At 42.9% G+C, this 20,899-nt stretch overlaps 2 protein-coding genes across 5 annotated transcripts in view; both read right to left on the reverse strand.

Moving 5' to 3' along the window:
• Window positions 1-11,344, reverse strand: part of ANXA7 (annexin A7) — a 25,331-nt gene extending 13,987 nt beyond the window's left edge. The window contains exons 1-7 of one of the 4 annotated variants that reach the window (XM_007110855.4): window positions 11,244-11,279; window positions 7,849-7,954; window positions 7,701-7,755; window positions 5,024-5,228; window positions 4,105-4,206; window positions 3,429-3,493; window positions 2,935-3,000 (exon numbers count right to left, since the gene is read on the reverse strand). In XM_007110855.4, coding sequence (XP_007110917.1) covers window positions 2,935-3,000; window positions 3,429-3,493; window positions 4,105-4,206; window positions 5,024-5,228; window positions 7,701-7,754 — 492 coding nt within the window. In that variant the 5' untranslated portion in view covers window position 7,755; window positions 7,849-7,954; window positions 11,244-11,279. Of the gene's footprint in view, window positions 1-2,934; window positions 3,001-3,428; window positions 3,494-4,104; window positions 4,207-5,023; window positions 5,229-7,700; window positions 7,756-7,848; window positions 7,955-10,831; window positions 10,851-11,243 lie in introns of those variants that run through there. The other 3 variants (XM_024132091.3, XM_028481029.2, XM_024132092.2) reach the window with 3 other exon arrangements.
• Window positions 11,345-15,140: 3,796 nt separating this feature from the next.
• On the reverse strand, window positions 15,141-19,922 carry MSS51 (MSS51 mitochondrial translational activator). Its single transcript, XM_007110854.4, is given in 6 exon segments — window positions 15,141-17,069; window positions 17,374-17,466; window positions 17,778-18,344; window positions 18,550-18,686; window positions 19,279-19,422; window positions 19,702-19,922. Coding segments are annotated over 6 exon segments (1,383 nt in total). The 3' UTR covers window positions 15,141-16,848.
• Between the last annotated feature and the right edge of the window lie 977 nt (window positions 19,923-20,899).

The following is a 20,899-nucleotide window of genomic DNA, read 5'->3' on the forward strand; positions in this document are numbered from 1 at the left end:
TTCCCTGGTGGCGCAGTGGTTGCGCGTCCGCCTGCCAATGCAGGGGACAAGGGTTCGCGCCCCGGTCTGGGAGGATCCCATGTGTCGCGGAGCGGCTGGGCCCGTGAGCCATGGCCGCTGAGCCTGCGCGTTCGGAGCCTGTGCTCCGCAGCGGGAGAGGCCACAACAGTCAGAGGCCCGCAAACCGCAAAAAAAAAAAAAAAAAAAAAATATGCCCCTTTGTAGGGGCAAAGTGATTGGGGAGAAGGAGACCAGACCCTTCGACAAACATTTTTATGGTCGGTAATTCCTCCTACTCATCTCTACTCTCACGCCAACATTTTCTTCTACCAATAAGCCCTAACAATCATCCTTCAGTAGTTTCCAAGCCAGGAATGTAAGCAGAGAACTAACAAGAAATATTTGTATATTGGTTTTAAGGAAAAACTAAAATTATTCTACTTGTAGCAAATACTCAAGCAGAAAAATTTTTTCAACATACTGCCTTTACATGAGGCTTAATGTATCAAGCACTGATGAAAGTTTTCTTTGATGTAACCACTGTCACTAAAATCCTAAGCAGGGCAGAAGTCTCTGTTTATAATACACTGAACTAGACAGTAAGAGAAACTAACCCTCATCATGCACTGTTTGACGACTATCATTTTCTGTCATCCTCTTGTTTCTAAAAACAAACAACCACCAAAAGACTTATTCCATTTTTCATCTGGAGGGTAAAATGGTTTTGTTTTATTCTTTGTTGAAAGTCTAAGTTTGAAGTGAATCTTCATCAAGAATACTATCATTCTGCAGGCATTATACTAAACTCAAAGAAATCAGGGCCCATATTCTTGAGGTCAAAACTCTTAACTACAGAGGATTTCTCAGCACAGCAAAGCCCATACTATCTGCCACCAAAAGTGCCACGCTTTGACATCCATTTCATTCCAACCTTCCTGCTGAAAAACTGCCATAGAATTAGAATTGGATCAATCAGGAGAGGTCACCTGGCCCAACTGCCCAACCAAGACAAAAACTTTCTTTACATCTTCCTATATACACACACACACACACACACACACACACACACGGAGAGGCCACAACAGTGAGAGGCCCGCGTACCGTGAAAAAAAAAAAAAAAGCATATGCATGCTTAAACTAAACTAAACCTTGGCTGGCCTGACTGGCCCTGATCCTTTATGCCTGGGCCTCGAGCCTCTACAGTTGATGTAGATTTATTTTGTTTTAAACACAGTCAACTGAGTTGTAAAGAAGCTCTGGGTGTTTAATGATGGAGGACTCGTATCTGGAGGTTGGGTTCATCTCTGGTGGAGGGAGGTTCCCTCTGCTACTTCCAGGTCAGTGATGCCCCTCTGTGAGTCTCAGACTTTCCTTATATGATCTGAGCAGTATCCGCCTGGATGACTGGGTTAGGTTTCACAGTTAGGAAGGGAGGTGCAGACTGGCTGACTCAAATATTCAGTATATTCCATGTGGTGCAGTGGGGAATAGATACTTGGTCTCTGTCTGCAGTACTTGGTGTACAGCTTCTAAAACCCTTGGCACCTCTGGAATGATGACTCTTTTGAATGCTAATGAGATGGCTGGGGGCCCCCAGATAGCTTCAGGATGGGGGCTGGTTTTCAGAAAGCTCAAGGCACGATTAGAGGGTTAAACACACACACACACACACACACACACCAACTTCTATCAGGGGATTATCAGTGACAGGGAGCTCACCCCTCACAAGGTAGTCTATTCCACTTCCATCTATTCCACTTTCTATCTCCCAAAATCTACTGCTCTGTAACTTCCTGGTTTCAATTTAGGGTGGTAATTGTTACACAAGATAAGCTGCATGTGTATGTGTGTTTTACTTTTAGTGTTTTTATGTTTAAAAATCTTTAATATTCAGTCATAAAATGATGTCTTTAAAAGCAAATGCAGGGCTTCCGTGGTGGGGCAGTGGTTGAGAGTCCGCCTGCCGATGCAGGGCACACGGGTTCGTGCCCCGGTCCGGGAAGATCCCACATACCGCGGAGCGGCTGGGCCCGTGAGCCATGGCCGCTGAGCCTGCGCGTCCGGAGCCTGTACTCCGCAGCAGGAGAGGCCACAACAGTGAGAGGCCCGCGTACCGTGAAAAAAAAAAAAAAAAGCATATGCATGCTTAAACTAAACTAAAATAAAAATTCTCATAACAAATGATTAGAATAACTACAGATTTATTATATGATTAATAATCAACAATTTTTTTAAAAAAGGATTGAAAGCAATTTACTATGGGCTTTGGAGGAATATCATTTACTGTATCAGCAAAGTAGCACTGTATAACAGAGAGACCACTGGGTCTGAGAGGCAGAAGAGCTAGGATCTAGTCTCAGCTTTGACTTTCACTAGCTGTGTGGCCCTGGACAAGTTTCTTGATCTCTCTGGAGCTCAAAAATTCCTCAAATCTGGAAAGGAAGACAGAAAATGGCTAAATTGTTTTTCTTCCAATTCTGTAACCCCTTACCAATCCTGTAACCCCTTACCAATCCCAGCCTAAAAAAAGCTTAAAAATGCTAGATCTTTATGAATAGACAGTATGAAATGAGAAAATCAAGATAAGGTAAACATAAAACTGCTTATGTTCCTAGTAACTTGCATAGGATATAAAAGAATTAACAAGTCAATTAAAGAATAAAACTTAATATTAAAATAAGGGGCTATATTGAGATAGGGCAAAGATTTGATATACGGGAGACCTTCTGAGACTCCTGAAAAATCAATTTAACAGACATTAATTGGTTACTGGATTTAAAGCCCTGCCAAGCACTACAGGGACATAAAGATAAAAACAGATACAATGAGCCCTCAAGGAAGTGGTGAGAGACAAATACAGGAGAAATTAGAAACAAATGAAGGCATATATATAGGAGATCTAGTGATTAGTGAACATTAAAAAACCTTACTCACTTCACTGCTATAATCCAAAGAAACAGGAGAGAAAACAGGATAGGAAGGTAAGGATTCTGTACTGATCTGAAAGAAGAGTGGAAAGTTATAAAGGTGAAAATGGAAAACAAAACCATACTTCATAAAACACTGCCAGAAATATCAATCACCCAGTCACCTGAGTTCACAGTTATACTGCCAGCAAGGGAGGAGGAAAAAGAACTAAAACCAGCACCAAGAGTCCAAGTGAATCACTAAGAAAAAGAGTATAGGTGTCATCACCTGTGAGACGGGACCTATGCTTGTCTTATCAAAGTCATCAGGACAGTACTTAAAAGTAGGTGGACCAAAGAGCACGGAGTCTAACAGAAGCAAAGATTAAAGTCTTAAGTGAACTGTTTTAGATCATCTCCTCTGCTTCATGGAAACCTCTAATGTCAGCAAAGGAGTAGTGCCCTTCTTTAGCATTATCCAGTTACCCAGACTAAATTTAAAAGGTAGGAAAAAAAAAATACCTGACTAGGGTAAGGAGATTGTCCTCCAGGGTACTGAGAAGGCATCGGTCCCACAGGAAAACCACCTACATATTAAGAAAAAATGCAGCAATCAGGTCTTAACTGATTTAATTTTTCAAAACAGCACTGATTTATTATGAATACAGAAACATATGAGAATATTCACACTATTTATTCACTAAGATAATTTTTAAGTTTTATAATTTACTGAATCAAAAACCAACTTCGGTCACAAGGACCTTTTAAAATATTCCATGCCCTAATTTCTTTAAAATAATTTAACATAATTTCTTTATAAACAATCCTCTAAAAAAAGAACAAAACACTTGAACCAGATTAAATTCTGATTCCATCTGGAAAGGATGACAGGACACAGTTCTAGGGGTTGTTTCCTTTGTGCTATACTAATGAGCAGAGAAGTTCCTGAAGGTTTTGCTTTTTGGCTTCAGGACAGATAATTTTTTTTAATTGAAAAAACAGGTCCTTATTGCCATCTTGCTGATTAAACTTTTTCATCAAATTAATACATCTCATGAAACCATATACTACCTAAGAAGTATTTAGTATAAACGTTTACTAAAGACAATCCCAAACATAAACTACTAAGCGCCTTCAACTGCAACTGCAAGATTCAAAATATCAAGCTACTGTTTTTCTCCGGACAGTGAGTACCTACCAGGTAGTGGGACCTGGACTGGGCCCCCACCATAAGACTGTGAGGGTGGCTGTGGATAGCCAGAAAAGCCTGCTCCACTTGGTGGGGCTCCAAACCCTTGGCCTGGAGGAAGAAAAAGAGAAAAAAAGAAACAAACTACAGTGACAATTCTCATGATTGAAGTGAAAACTTCAGAAACAGTAGAAGAAAATATACTATTAATGCTATAGCAGTAGTCCCTTTTGATCTAAATTCAATTTCTCAACAAATCTTTCCCCATTAAAAAATAAATTTAAAAAAAATGTTACTTCATTCATCTGCCTTAATAACTTATAATACAAAAGTGCTAAGTTTTTTGTTTGGTTGGTTTGGTTTTTTACATACTGTGGACAAAGCTGTCCTAAGGTCACAATCATGCCAAATGAAATATATTAATCAGTTCTTAAGATTACAAATTATCAACCAAACCATTATATATTGGTCCTTTATTACCATGAGATTTTTTTTTTTTTTTTTTTGTGGTATGCGGGCCTCCCTCGGTTGTGGCCTCTCCCGTTGCGAAGCACAGCCTCCGGACGCGCAGGCTCAGCGGCCATGGCTCACGGGCCCAGCCGCTCCGCGGCATGTGGGATCCTCCCAGACCGGGGCGCGAACCCGGTTCCCCTGCATCGGCAGGCGGACGCGCAACCACTGCGCCACCAGGGAAGCCCTACCATGAGATTTATTCTAATTCCTTTCACAACAGAATTTTGGAGACTGCTCCCAGCTTTCATGCCTCCTGAGAACCTTTATCCTTCTATCTTGCCAGCTAGGTCCTTACTTTCTAAGGTAGAAAGTACGCTAAGAGCAACTCTGACCTCGTACAAAACAAGAAGGAACCAAGAGGATTAAAGAGAGAAGAAAAAAAAATGCAATACTAATTCCACAACCCACGACTCACCTCCAGGATAGGATGGCGCTCCCCCTGGCTGTGGGGCACTGGGATAGCCTCCAGGGGCAGGGTAGCCTCCAGCTCCTGGGTAGCCTCCAGCTCCTGGGTAGCCACTACTTGGTGTTGGTGGGTAGGCACCTCCTCCCACTGGAGGAAAACCACTAGGATAAGAATACTGACCAGGAGGAGGAAAAGATGACTCCTGACCCGCAGGCTGAAAAACCAGAAAAATTTTCAAATGAATGTGATCATCGAGAAATAGAACCTAGCTAAGGAAACAAACAAAGATAACTGTTAAGGTCTAGCTTATTCTTTTACATATTAAAAAGCCCATTAGAAGTCCTGGCATCTCATACTAGTTTATCAGAATACTAGTTTGTCAGGACACTTGTTTGTCAGAATACTTGTTTGTCAGAATTCAGTTATATATAAAGCTACCTGCGTTAGGCAAGAAGAGTCTGTTTCTCTATGTGGGAGTAAGAACCAGGCTCTTTCCAAACCTCAAGCCTTCAGGAACAACTAGCAAAGCTCATTAGTTCCTTCATTTTCCTAGCACCTGGAAATAATAGGAAGATTTGCCTCTCTACTCTAAAGAGAAGAATTCATGGCTATCTTGTAACACATCTGGGCCTGTGCATAATAGGAAAAAAAAAAAAAAAAAAAAGTGACCTGAGTCATACACTGGGTGTGACATTTTGGACCTCAGTTCAGATCACACAATGTCTAAGTGTGGAGAGACTGTTACATGTTCACTAAACTTTTTCCCAGGCCACAAAACTAGACTACATTTCCCAGGACCCCGTTACAGTTAAATAGGACCATATGACTGAATACCGGTAAACGAATGTGGACAGAAGTAACGTACATGACTTCCAGCCTGGCCCCCTTAACTTTCTGTCCAATCCTCTAAGGTCTCTCTTCCTCTCTCTTTTCCTTCATCTGCCAGCTGGAAGCAGAAGATCCAGTGGAGGACTCCAAGGCACTAGAGGATGGTAGAGCTAATATACCAAGGCAACAGAGGATGGAAGGAGCCTGGGAACCCACAAGATGATATGGAACAAAGCCTCCTACCTCCCCACCACACCCCTCCCCCTGCCACCCCCACCACTGACTTCCAGGAGACTGAAGTAAGCAAGAAATAAGTTTTTATTGTGTTAAGTCATTGGGATGTTAGGGTTGTCTGTTTTAACAATCAGCCGATATTGACTGAAATGGTGGTCAGAGTCCAGTTTAGTACATAGGGACCTGGAAACATATTCATAATTCTCATCTCTTCAATGGTAAATTCAGGAGAGCTATATATTCACTTTACATAAGAATATACACATTATCATTAATCTGTATAGGCCCCTCTTTCTACTCTCCCAGAGTTAGAAAGAAGCCCTACATACTTATGAGCATAAAATTGAAACACAATTCTTACTTATACCTCAGGTATGAGGTTAGTCCTCAGAACAGTATAGACATCAACAAGGCAGAACTTGGTAGCACATTTATAACATGCACTCCAAATACTAAAAGTCTCAGAAGTACTAATCCAGGAACCTCTAATCCACTGCAATTTGTTACCTCTGAGTCAAGCCCCTCTTAAGTTGTTTTTTTTTTATTTTTTATTTTAAAGATGTTGTGGGTAGGAGTTTATTTATTTTTGCTGTGTTGGGTCTTCGTTTCTGTGCGAGGGTTTTCTCTAGTTGTGGCAAGAGGGGGCCACTCTTCATTGCGGTGCGCGGGCCTCTCACCGTCGCGGCCTCTCTTGTTGCGAGCACAGGCTCCAGACGCGCAAGCTCAGTAGTTGTGGCTCACGGGCCTAGTTGCTCCGTGGCATGTGGCATCCTCCCGGACCAGGGCTCGAACCCATGTCCCCTGCATTAGCAGGCAGATTCTCAACCACTGTGCCGCCAGGGAAGCCCCCTCTTAAGTTATTTTAAACCTTCTAACACAAAGGTTAAAAACCAGTAACTCAGGACTTCCTTGGTGGCACAGTGGTTAAGAATCCGCCTGCCAATGCAGGGGACATGGGTTCGATCCCTGGTCCGGGAAGATCCCACATGCCGCTGAGCAACTAAGCCCGTGAGCCACAACTACTGAAGTTGACGCGCCTAGAGCCCGTGCTCCGCAGCAAAAGAAGCCACCATAATGAGAAGCCCACGCACCGCAACGAAGAGTAGCCCCTGCTCGCTGCAACTAGAGAAAGCCTGAGCACAGCAATGAAGACCCAACACAGCCAAAAATAAATAAATAAATACTTTAAAAAACAACAACAACAAAAAACCCAGTGACTCATAGGATCGATTTAGCTTACCTACATGTTGTATTGAATCATACAGCATTTAACATTTTAAAAGATTCATTTCCCAATTTTAAAAACTGGGCAATTTCACATAAAATCCAGATTGTTGACTTTACTTGAAGATATGGAACTACCCAGCAACACTGGGTCAGCCTCCCTGCATGGACACATCTGGCTTAAGCTGACGAACTGCTGCCTTTCCACAGGTGAGCCAAGTCCCTGTAGTTCCCCACAACACCTGCCTTCACTCACGTACTCTACTCAGTACTTCTGGCCATTTGAATTTATGACCCCTGCTCTAGAATATTTGTAAGATCTGTCATGGGCTGGCTAGTTCTATAAAAGACCTGTGCCAAGGACATGAGCTATTTTAGTATCATAAGTGGCAATACTTACAGGATATCCAGGGAAAGCTGGGTAGCCTGTGGGGGGATAGCCCGGGTATGACATTCTGCAACAACAATAAAAAATGTCTCCTATAATTTCCTATAAGGATTAAGGCCTTTGAAGATATATTTTGTCATAGGGTTTAATCAAAACACACCTTCTTTCAAAAGAGTCTAGCAGGCAGACTGATTCAGTAGTTCTGAGATGGGGCCCAAGATTCTGTATTCCTAATTAAGCTTCCAGGTGATGCTATTGCTGCTGGTCTGTGAATGATATTTTGATACCAGAATATTTTGGCATTTCTGAATCTACCACCTAATTTGCCAAATTTTTCAATATGTGTTTTGGCTCATCTCCCCAATACAGCTATAAATGATTTGTATTTCTTTTTTATCAAGACCCCAAACAATGACATATACACACTACTATATATAAAACAGATAACTAATAAGGAGCTACTTCATAACACAGGAAACTACTCAATACACTGTAATGGCCTGTATGAGAAAAGAATCTAAAAAAGCGTCAATATATGTATATGGATAACTGATTCACTTTGCCGTACACCTGAAATTAACACAACATTGTAAATCAACTATACTCCAATAAAAAATTTTTTAAAAAAAGGACCCCAAACAAAACCAGTTCAACACTTACAAAAGCCCACTATTTAATAAGCACTGTCCTAGGTGCTGATACAGAGATGGGGGGGGAAATGAGAAAATAAATTTAAGTTATTATAGTGCTCCTTATGACATAAGCACAGTATAGAAGCTAAAAACTTGCTAAATTGAGAATAAATGGGCATATATTTAGTCGAAGTTGAAAGAAAATAAGAAAACTGATCCAGTCAGTTTTAAAGCAGTCATTTGGGATCCAAAGACCTGGATGCAAATGGCGTTAAATCATTTTTTGCTGTCTTCTTCCCCAAGCCCAGTTGATAAAAAAAGGAGTAAAGGAGAAACAATACCATCCAAGAACAGTCAGATGGACCAAGGGCAAAAGAGGTCAGGGTCAAAAGAAAGTGAAAAAGTCTGAAAATAATTTATGGGAGAAATTAATAATAATTTTAAAGGCAAGTTTTATAGCATCAAAGACTACAAAAACAATTTAAACTTCTAAATCTCAGGAACTGTTCCAGTGACAAAGTCCTATTTCTGCAGCCTTTAGCTACTACATTAAATCTTACCTTTAAAGGCACTAGAGGAATTACATCAACAAGAGTTTCTGAACAGAATGAAGAAAAAGACTATCTGTACATGAGAAAACCTAAAGCAACTTTAAGAAAATGAATCTGGGTACATTTTGAAGCATAATTATATAAAGGACTAGAATGAAATTCCATTTCCAGGATGTACCTCATAAAAATACTTACACAAATGCAAAATTATATACGTACAAAGCTATTCATTACACACTATTCGTAACAGAAAAAGGTTGGGAATTCCCTGGCAGTTCAGTGGATAGGACTCGGTGCTTTCACTGCCATGGCCTGGGTTCAATCCCTGGTCAGGGAACTAAGACTCCGCAAGCCACATGGCATGGCCAAAAAAAAAAAAAAAAAAAAAAAAAGGTTAAAAACAATCTAAAAGTCCATTAACAAGGAACAGGTAAAACAGATTATGGATAGCCATACAATGAAGTGTCAGGCAACTATAAAAAATGAGCAGCTCTCTTTTTACCCATATGTGAAACCATCTCTAAGTCATATTAAGTGGGAAAAAAGCAAGATGAAAAACTACATAGATAATTTGCAACCAAATGTGTAAAAATTACATTTATTTGCTTGTATATAGAGAGAATATCCCTGAAAGTATACTCAAGAAAGTAGGAAACAGTACTCCACTGCTGCCTCTGGAGAGGAGAGCTGGGGCATAACAAGGAGACTTTTCAATGTATTAAAAAAAAAAGGGCTAAGTGTCCTTTTGGAATTATGCATGTATCATCTATTCAAAACGCAGATTTAAAAAGCTTTTGTAAAAAGCTGAAACAAACCCGAGGGTGACTCAACAAACTACTCAACTTTGCCCAAGGAATACTCAGACTATACCAGTGAACCAGAATTTTTTTTTTTTTTTTTTTTTTTTTTTTCGGTACGTGGGCCTTCCACTGTTGTGGCCTCTCCCGTTGCGGAGCACAGGCTCCGGACGCGCAGGCTCAGCGGCCATGGCTCACGGGCCTAGCCGCTCCGTGGCATGTGGGATCTTCCCGGACCGGGGAACTAACCCGCGTCCCCTGCATCGGCAGGCGGACTCTCAACCACTGCGCCACCAGGGAAGCCCATAAAACTTTTATTTCCTTTTCAACATCCTCCGTCAGCAACTACTTTTAAAAGACGAGAAAAGCATTCTTGGTTTTCCAAACCATCTCCACCCAGTGAGTCAACTACTAAAAGGGGTGGGTCTCACTATTCAAGTCTCAGAGATGGCATGAAGCCCAGGAACACAGGAGGCAGCTGTTGCAAATTTATGAAACAAATACAAAATAGAAAGGGTGTATGAAGATGGCCAACAGCAGATACTACAATTTTCCAAAACCTGCCTCTTCATTGTGAAAGACCATGTAAATCTGTCAGCAAGGGCCCTTCAATAAAGAATTGGAGGCACGACTAGGCTCTGCATGGACAGGGTAGGCAGTAACCACCAGCGAGGACTGAAAGGAGGCTTCACTTTGCAGTGGTCGGAATTCTCTCTTCTACATCCCTATCTCGTCTAGTACTTGAAACTCCTTCCCTGCCTGATAGGTAACTCATTACACTCATTATCTAATTAGGACAGATTATCAGATCAGCTCCCCACCAACTGGCAGAAATTAGAGAGTTTAAAGGCAGTTGGACGACTTCTTTTCATTTCTGTCACTTTATGGTGGACATCAGCCATCTCCTTCTGTAGAAGTGTTCACACAGGTTGGGCTCAAATCAGCACACGTTTGTTGCTGCTAAGGTACTAGGAATCAAATCTGGAATACCACTTCCCTGAATAGTTCCCAAGAATTATAAACCTGAACCAGTGTACAATTTTAGGCTTCCGCATTCTGTCCTAGGTTCACTAAGCAAGTACAAACGTCCCAAGTTCCCCTAAATTTGCTGTGTCACCAGGAAGTCTAGTCACCAGCCGGACTTAGCTTTCAGTGCTGCTCACCGGTTTTCCTACTCAGCCCTCCTTGGGGTCGCTTCAGCAGTGCCATCCTCTGGCCTCAACCCCTCCACCTGTGGTCCACCTGCCTGCACGGGAGGCCTCACTGCTCCCTCGGACCTCCGGACAGCCAAGGGGCACAGACGACCGGCGAACAGGACTTCCCGTTGCCCGGCCGCCTCGCCGATCCCGCCCCAATGCGCCCCCGGCCGAACGCCCCCACCAGGCAGCCCGGGTCCCAAAACGCGCACACCGAGTTGCCGGCCACTCCCGGGGCCCACAGGCTCCCCCAGCGCCCCTCGGCTCGGGGACACACGCGGGGCCCCGCCCTCTCCCGGCTGGCAGTCCTCAGAGCAGGCCGGGGCGAGGCGACCGAGGGGGACGAGGGGTGGCAAGGGTAGGGTACGCCGTTCCTCACCTGACCCCGTGGAGCAGCGTCACGGCCCAACCTGGTCTGGGGCAAGATGGAGCCGAGGGCGGGCCCGGGAAGGGCGGGGCGCCGAGGGCCGCCGCCCGAGCCCATTAGGATCGCAGGGGGCGGTGCCGATAGGGCCAGTCCCCGCGGCCGTAGGTGCCGCTGCTCGGGCTTTCCCTTCGGCCCCGCCTCGCCGCTCCACCTGCGAGAAGACGCTCTCTTCGGGTGCATCAGCCAGTTTTATCACAGTTCCTTTTGGGCTCTCTCAAGCCATTTGGGAAGTTGAAGCCGTCCTGAGGAATCCCGAAGCCCCTTCAGTGGTGGGCGGCAAAGAAGGGCTCGAAACTGGGAGGACAGGGGCAGCCTCTCCGCCTGATGTGCCGTCCTCCCTATCTTCTGAGGACAAAGACGGTGTCTTTTATTAGTCCCTTGTGAACTGAATTAATATTTATGAGGCTCCTAGATAGTGGGAACAGGAGATGCACTAATCAAAACCACTCCAGAAGGGAGTTGTTAGGTGATTCCAGGCTCCCCTCACACTAGAGCCCTAGCATTAAACATTTGAGGCAATTTCAAGGGCCCAGACCAGTACCTTAAACTCATTAAGAAAGTTTATATTCCAGAGCAAAGATCCAGTTGGCTACCTTTTACAGTGGTTCTCAAACTGTGGTCCCCAGACTGGCAGCTGCCACATTACCTGGTTACTTGTTAGAAATGCAACTTATTGGGCTCCACCTTAGACCTAATGAATTAAATTCTAGAGATGAAGCCCAGCAATCTGTTTTAACAAGCCCTCCAGGTGGTTCTATGCACACTAAAGTTTGAGAACTATTAACCTATTACTCCACATGCTTTTCTACCCAAAAGCTTCCTCATGGGGGTGGGATAGGGTGGATTAAATTTTTAAGTGGCAAAAGCAAGATATACATGGCCCTAAAACAGGGGTGAAGTGGAAGGTACTTGAGAAAGGTCACTGCCAAATTTAAACAAAACTGCACAACACTCTGGGTACCCAGCATTAATTCCCCAGCTCTCACCAATCTGTCTGGAAAATATTGGGCCTTTCTGTCCAATCTGCCTGGAGACCTCTGGAATTTAAGCATTCCCTAAGAAGCCTGCCCTTACTCCTTTGCTCTATATCACTACCTCGGTGATCTCATCCCCGCCCTTCCCTCTGCCTTAACTATCAGCTTGACATGTTATTTTCCAAACCTCCTATTTCCCGCCCACTTTCCTGAGCTATAGGCCCAAATATCCGATAGTCTATTCAGGTAGATACCACTAGATTTCCCACTTCATCCTTTCAATTTGTCCTTCTTTCTTGACATACAAGGCCCTCCAGGGCCAGAGACCCTTTCCTCATGCTGCCTCTGCCTAGAAAGCACTGCCTGCCTTTTAACAACTATGAATCTATTAAGACTCAATTCAAAGATCACCCATCTCCTTCCTGCCTCAAGAAGCTTTTCCTGACCTTCTTTTCTTGACCTTCCCTTGGGTAGACTCCCTTTTTTGCACCCAACAAAACCTTTTATAGATGTCTGCTGTGACACATTTAACAGCAGTCATGGGCTTCCCTGGTGGCGCAGTGGTTAAGAATCCGCCTGTCAATGCAGGGGACATGGGTTCAACCCCTGGTCCAGGAAGATCCCACATGCCGCGTAACAACTAAGCCCGTGTGCCACAACTACTAAGCCTGTGCTCTAGAGCCTCCAAGTTACAACTACTGAGCCCACGAACCTAGAGCCCGTGCTCCGCAACAAGAGAAGCCACCGCAATGAGAAATCTGCACGCTGCAACAGAGTAGCCCCCACTCACCGCAACCAGAGAGCCTGCGCGCAGCAACGAAGACCCAACACAGCCAAAAAAAAAAAAACCAGTAGTCATAGCACGTGAGTATTGAACTTGCCTGTATTCAACCACATAAACTTAGCAAAAACAAAACACCTCTGAAGGTCATCATATGCTCCAGAGTTCACATAAAATAGGAGACACTATGCTTCTCCTAATGTGAATATTCCACTGTGTTTAAACACACATACCGGACTTCCCTGGTGGTCCAGTGATTGAGACTGTGCTTCCAATGCAGGGGAGCATGGGTTCAATCCCTGGTCAGGGAAGTTCCACATGCCAAGCAGTGCGGCAGCAAAAAAAAAAAAAAAAATATATATATATATATATATATATATATATATATAAAATTAAAATAAACACACATACGTTTTGTACAAACAGAGCAGTAATTTTGTCCCCAAAGGGACATTTGGACATTTGGCAATGTCTGGAGACATTTTTGGTTGTCACAACTAGGGAGGAGGGTTTTACTAGTATCAATGGGGAGAGGCCAGGGATGTTACTAAACATTCTACAATGCACTGGACATCCCCCTACAACAAAGAATTATTCAGCCTGAAATGTCAGTAGTGCAGAGGTTAAGAAACTCTGAGTTAGACTAATCTTCCTAAATAACGGATTTGGTCATATGATTCCCCTGATTAAACTCCTCCACTAGCTTCCTACTGGAACCAGAATAAAATCCAAACTCCTAGCCATGGTCTATTAAGCCCCATATAATCTGGCCACTGCCTACCTCTCTGATCTCATCCCTCTTCACCTTCCTTCTCAAACACTACACTCTGGTCAAAATGGCCTTCTGTCTAAACATACCAAGCTTGTGACCAAACACACCAGAGATTCCCAGGATCTTTACACTTGTTATTGCTCCTATTTGGAATGTTCTCTATTGCATGTTACATCTCAAATGTCATCCATCTCCTCAGAGAGGTATGTATTCCCTGAACATTGCAGCATTAGTAGCCCCACTGTCACTAACACCACTACCAGTTATACACACTAATTACCCTATTTAATTTTCTTTGTAGAACTTAAAAGCATATAAAATTCTGTATTTACTGTTTGTCATCTCCCCTTGCTGCCCTCGGAATGTACACTCCTTGAGAACAGGGATATCTCTAGAGACTAGAAATAAAATGTTCAGTAAATACTTGGTTGACTACAACAGGGCCCCCCAGACTCAAGCCAATTATTTCATCCGTGATCAACTAAATAAACAGAGGTCTGTTTCCAATAGTGGAGGAAATAACTGGCTCTGATAGACTTGTTGAGAGAAGGATATGTTGGAATCCACAATGGAGTGTTATCCTAAGGGAATTTCAAAGTAGTTTTGAAAATACAGCTTTTTCACTTCATATGCTGACTTTAGAAAATGTAACTCATTATATTGCCCCTGCTTAATATCAGTCTTTATTAAACTGTAAACACTTTAAGGGTAAAAGCCATTTGGAATCCTCAGCATTTAGCATGAAGCTAAGGGACTTTCATGTACTGTCACCACCACTCTAAGCTGGAAATTTTTGTGTCACCTGTTACTGTGTGATTTCTGTCTCCTGATTAGACTCTGATAGATATATCACATTTCACCCATAACAATCAGTAATTAAGCCCTATAGATTTTACTTTCACATTTTAGCTACAAAATATCATTATCTACCTGTTTACTTTCCTTGTTATAGCTAGACGTCTTCTTTTCCCTAACTACTACCATTAGTCACTTTAGCTGATACATGCATTACATCATCTGAACCACAAAAATGGCATTCTGGCTGGTTTTTCCATTGTCGAACCATCTTGCTCAGTAAGTTCAATCTATTTACGTTACTGAATAATATTCAAAGTGGTATGTATTCAGTAATAGCTACCATTTATTAAATACATACTATATGCTAGACACTGTGTTAAGCACTTAACAAATATTCTCATTTTTTACACTCTGATTTAAAAAACTGTTTTTGGTAACAGCTTTATTGAGATATAATTCACTGATGTAAAGTTTACAATTCAATGGTTTTTAATATATTCAGAGTTGTACCATCACCACAATTTTAGAACATTTACATCACCCCCAAAATAAAGCCCATACACTTTAGCCATCATCCCCAATATGCTCACCATCCTCATCTCTATGCTGCCACTAATCTACTGTCTGTCTCCATAGATTTGCCTACTCTAGACATTTTATATAAATGCACTCAGACAATACATGGTGTTTTATGACTGGATTTTCACTTAACATGAACATGGATGAACGTGTTTTCAAAGTTCATCCATGTTGTAGTATGAATCAGTACTTCATTCTTTTCTATGGCCAAATATTTCATTATATGTATATGCCACATTTTGTTTATCTATTCACAAGTTGATGGACACTTGGGTTATTTTTACCTTTTGGATATTATGAATAATGCTGCTATGAACATTTGGGCACAAATGTTTTCATTTCTCATGAGTACACACCTAGGAGCAGAATAGCTAGATCAAATGGTAACTTAATGTTTAACTTCTTGAGAAACTGCCAGACTGTTTTCCAAAATAGCTGCACCATTTTACATCCCTACTAGCAGTGTATGAGGGCTGCAATTTCTCTACGTCCTCGTTAACACTTGTTATTATCTGTCTTTTTTATTGTTGTCATCCTAGCAAAAGAAGTGCTTTCTTTCATTGTGGTTTTGATTTGTATTTCCAGATGACTAACGATGTTGAGCATCTTTTCATGTGCTGATTGATCATTTGTATATCTTCTTTGGAGAAACATCTGTTCAGATCATTTGCCCACTTTTAAATTGAGTTATTTGTCCTTTTATTATCGAGTTGTAAGAGTTCTATATATATATATTCTGGATATAAGTGGAGAGGCTGAGGTCATAGAAAGTTGTAGAAATGAATATCTAGGGAATATCCTAATCCTGACAGTGTGATAAGAGAAGGATGACAATAGACAGGGTGTGGTAGAATGGCAGACCCAAACAGAGAGCTGATGTTAATCACTCCTTTGGCAAGAGAGAAACCTCCAATCTTGAGATGTTCTGTGTAGACAAGTAACACTTGGCAGTGAATAGGAAATAAGATAAAACAAGTGACTTAAGAAGCCCCAAACTGAGTTTACTGTGGTATAGACCAGGTGATAACAAACTCCAGTATATTCAAGTAAAGTCTGATACACCCTGGGATACCTAAAATACAAAATAAGGGCAAAAAGCTGCTCTAAAATTAGAAGTCCTCAAGAGAAAATAGGAAAATGAGACATGTATCTCGAAAAAGCCGGGAAGTAGAACAGTGTGCCAATCCTCACAACCTCCCCCATGTTCCCAACCACTTCTCTGACTTGCTCACTTTTTCACTACTTCAAGTCATTAAGACCTCTGCATTTTTTAGCCCAAATTGCTGTATAAGAAGTCTTTTTCAGAAGAATAAGGTGCCATTCTTCTCCTTGGTGCCATCCGGTTAAAGTCAAAACGTATAACTTTCTCATAAAGGAAACTCTTAGGAACTTAAGGCTCTACAAAGACTGATACAAGGGCCTTTTGCCACACACTAAATCTAGAATCCTGTCTCTAGAAGCTACATGTGGCTAACCTCTTAGAAATGAGTCACATCATACAGGAGCTCCCATTCAGCTTAGAAACTACCGGGACAAGTGAATTAAGTTTACGATATAGTGGATTTGAAAGCTGGCAATAATCTGGCATCAGCAGGTAATTTCATCACAATCTCTGCATTTTCTAGACATCCAGTCAGGATCTGGCTCAGCTATTTATACCCTGCCATTTACTTTCTCTTCCAATTGCCTCTTATCCAGCTGGCAGGAGCTTCCAAGAAACATGATATAGTAGGCACTGCAGTATACTAGCTGCTTGTTGGGGTTGGAGTAGACCTGTTCAGGTTTGAGGGACGCAAAAGGATTAGCTCCATAGGCTGTGATGTGTGTATCCAGGTCCACCAGAATCTACAAAGAGGCTGCCAACTCCTGCTGGCCATGGGAGACAGGTAAGAAAAATTGCTCTGCTGATTATGAAAGAGATAGGAGAGGAACTGCTCATCAATCCCCAAAATTACCTAAGGCTGGACTAACACAACAGCTATCCTTCCCTCCCAAATGTCTAGACTAACTACTTAATTAACTAGCATAGCACTCTGAAGGGATGAGAAAGCCAAGCATGGAAAGGAAGAAAATCCTCACCAGTAGGCAGAAGATGAGCAAGGGGGAGAGAAATGAGCTCATCTACATAGAGGTGTGAGTGAATTGGGGAGGTATCACAAATAGGAGGAGGTCAAAACCTGTAAACAGTAATCATCATAGGGATCTCATAATCACGAAGTAGCAAGAGGGTGGGCAGCCAAGCCTCCATCATGTCCGGGGAAGCATGGAAACCTATGGAACAAAAATGGAGATGGGAATAGAAAGGGGAAACGCTAAGGTAGACCCTAACCAACATACTTCTTTGATTGCGTCCACCCCTCACTTTGCTCACCTCCAATGCTCATTTACCACCATTGCCCGCTCCAGATTCTTTAATGGAAAATTATGGACCCAGGTGTAGCACATATGGCTAATGATCAACCAAGGTCTTCATTATATTATGCTTAACCTGACCAAATGAATGGGGTTCCAAAGGTACAAGAGCCAGGATGGAAAACTCCCAGAGGACCGACCCTGTATTCCCCCAAACAAATGACTCTTACCTGGATGGAATGCCACCACCAAATCTGGATGGGCTATCTGCTCAGACTCTACCTGCTCCTCCCAGAAGTCATGATAGAGGCCCCTATGGCCACTAAGCTAAACTGTGCCAGGTTCCAGGAGTGAAGGTGAAGCACTCTGTGAAAAGCCAGCAGCTACATCTACACCCACCATGATTACATGGAGGCCAAGGTGCCCAGGAAACATGTAGCCAAGTTCATCATAGTCCCCAGGGTGAGTGAGGAATGTCTCTGCATGAGAAGCACCAACCACGTGCACTGTGCTTCCCCAGACCTTCCCAACATTTATCCCCAAGGCCCGAAGCCCAAAGCCCAGTGTCAAGGGCCGTGACAGGGCATCTATCAGCAACCGCTTCAAAGAGCCCTGCAGGACATCTGGATCTGGCCTTGGCCACCCTACACTGGCCCACAGGGTGGTCATGGCCTGACTACCAAGCACAGCATCCAGAGCAGCCTCTAGCTGTAAACGTCACATAGAAAACCAGGTGTCCCAGCCCTGTATGACTTCAGTCAGCCAAGACCAAGGTCCTGAGGGAAGGACAAAATCACCTGAAGGAAAGAAGGAATAAGAAATGACCTAATCCTTCCCTGGCTTCAATATTCCCTCCATGTTCATTCTCCCAACCTGTCCCCAAGACTGCCCTGTCCCACTCAGTTCCTCATTTTTTCCTCAAAACAACATGCTTTCATATCTTTCTCCAAGTACCACCAACTATGACCGTTATGGCAAAGTTCCCCAATACTGTCACTCCACCTGTGACCAGAAGCCATTCCATGAGACGGTCCACAGCTACAAGATGCAGCTCTTGACAAACCCTCCTGTGTGCTGGCCAGTCTGACCTCTGGCACTCTGGACCACAGTAATAGACATTTCTGCACCTGAGAGAATGAGGCCCAGAAACAGATGTTCCTATACCTCAAAGGTGAATGGGGGACTCCTGGGGAAGGGAACTGATATTTCTTCTGGGAAGAAAGATCACTGGGTGAGGAAAGTAGGGAGAGGAATGACAGCTGCTGTAGCAAATCTGGGGACTACGTTTGGCAGAGGAGGCAGGAGGGAGTGGGAATGTAATTTTTCTCTTGGGTTACAGTGACACCTCAGTCTCTATCTAGAACTAACTTTTTACATCACTTACAGAAAAAAAAAAAAAAAACACCAGGAGTTTGTGGCTGCCCTATTATCACAGGTATGGCTTGACTCCAACCTCCCCAGACAGATATGGTCTTACCACTTAAGTGCTCAAGAGAAGCGAGGTAGAAAGGATTATACTCTGGTCTCTGTCTAACCTCCCCATAATACCAAAATAATCAGGAGCCTTATAAGCAACCCTTTTCTAATTTCTCTGTGGCCTAGATCACACAAAATGAGGAGCAAGCCTGAAGTTATTCTGAAAATTCTCAGACCTTTCCTCCTGCAATGAGGTCTTAGAATAGGATCATTCCGGATGTCTCCCCTATTAGCCCCCAACTAATCACCTCTTGCCGGAGGACCTTGTAGTTTGAAAGGCCACTAGGGAGTACTTTACAGTGAGCACAGAATCGGAATGTGTCCTCCATCTTCTGGAACATTTCTTGAAGGCATTGATATCCAAAGCCTGATACAGGAGTATCCCCATCTAGCACCAACCTGCAGAGACAGTATGAAGAAGGAGTGGCAATAGGAAAAACACCTCCAAAATTTCTCATGACCCCTATGTTGCCTCCTATATATTTGCACCTCTCCTACTCCCATCGTTTCTTTTAAGCAAATTATATTTCTTCTATAGTAATAAAACTGGCAAAAGTCAGGATGAGAAAATCCCTCATTGCAAATACCCCATATTCTCCCAGCTATACTCCCTCTCCACCTTATGAATCACTTCTACCAGTGACAATATATCACTCTTCCATAGAGCTAGTCACTCACTTGTATTCTTCATAGCTTTTCATGTTCAGCTTTTGAAGGATCAGCTGGGATAGGCCAGGAACATTATTCTCCAAGGAGAAGAAGCCAAGTGTATCAATGCTAGGGCCAGGTTTTGAGAGGGTCAGAGGCACAGGAGTCACAACTGTGGGTGGGGTCACAACCACGGGAGCCACTGATGAGGGGAGTTTCTTGTGCCTTCAGCATTTGGACCGTGGAGCCATGGCCTGTCCAGTGATACCTGGGGACTATACGTAGAACAGATATGGAATGGAATTTTGTAAGTTGGACACATATGATGTTTTTTCATATGTTTGACCTTTCAGTCATCATTCCAGTCTCTCAGGCCCAGGTATCAGTAAGATTTATTTCATATCTACAGATTATTGATCACCACAGGCAGTTGTGAAAAAGAGAAATAATTATATGTGAATATAATTATACATATATGTATTATACATGAAGTACTATATATAATATAGATGCTTAGAAAAAGTCTGGCAGGGCTCATATAAAATTGATAACAGCGATTAACTCTGAGGAGGGGGAAAGGCACTAGGATGGGAATTGGATCGATAAAGGGAACTTTAGACTTGTTTGTAATGTGTGACTTTTTATACAAAGAATATATTCATATACTATTAGTGTATTTTAAAAAATCAACTTAAAAGAGAGGAAAAAGCAACAAAAGTTTTGGTTGTCCAAAACTACCATTTAACTGGAGAAACAGTCAATCTAATCTAGTTGGGGAAGGAAAACATTCATTTTAAAAGACCTATCGTTGGGGCTTCCCTGGTGGCACAGTGGTTGCGCGTCTGCCTGCCGATGCAGGGGAACCGGGTTCGCGCCCCGGTCTGGGAGGATCCCACATGCCGCGGAGCGGCTGGGCCCGTGAGCCATGGCCACTGAGCCTGCGCGTCCGGAGCCTGTGCCCCGCAACGGGAGAGGCCACAACAGAGGGAGGCCCGCATACCACAAAAAAAAAAATAAATAAATAATAAAAGACCTATCGTAACATTTATAAGCAATAAACCAAAAAGTAGAAATCAAATGCAATGCCAAATGAGCACTAGCACTACAATGCCAAGTTATGCACATTATTAGGAAAATTTTCCAGAAAGGTGAGTTCTGAAGTAGAACTAAACCCACACCCACCCACTACCTAGAGAGAACTCTTGTGGTGTCCTCCTTCCCTGGCCTG

The sequence above is a fragment of the Physeter macrocephalus genome, chromosome 20 (assembly GCF_002837175.3).
Source record: "Physeter macrocephalus isolate SW-GA chromosome 20, ASM283717v5, whole genome shotgun sequence".
Classification (NCBI taxonomy): domain Eukaryota; kingdom Metazoa; phylum Chordata; class Mammalia; order Artiodactyla; family Physeteridae; genus Physeter; species Physeter macrocephalus.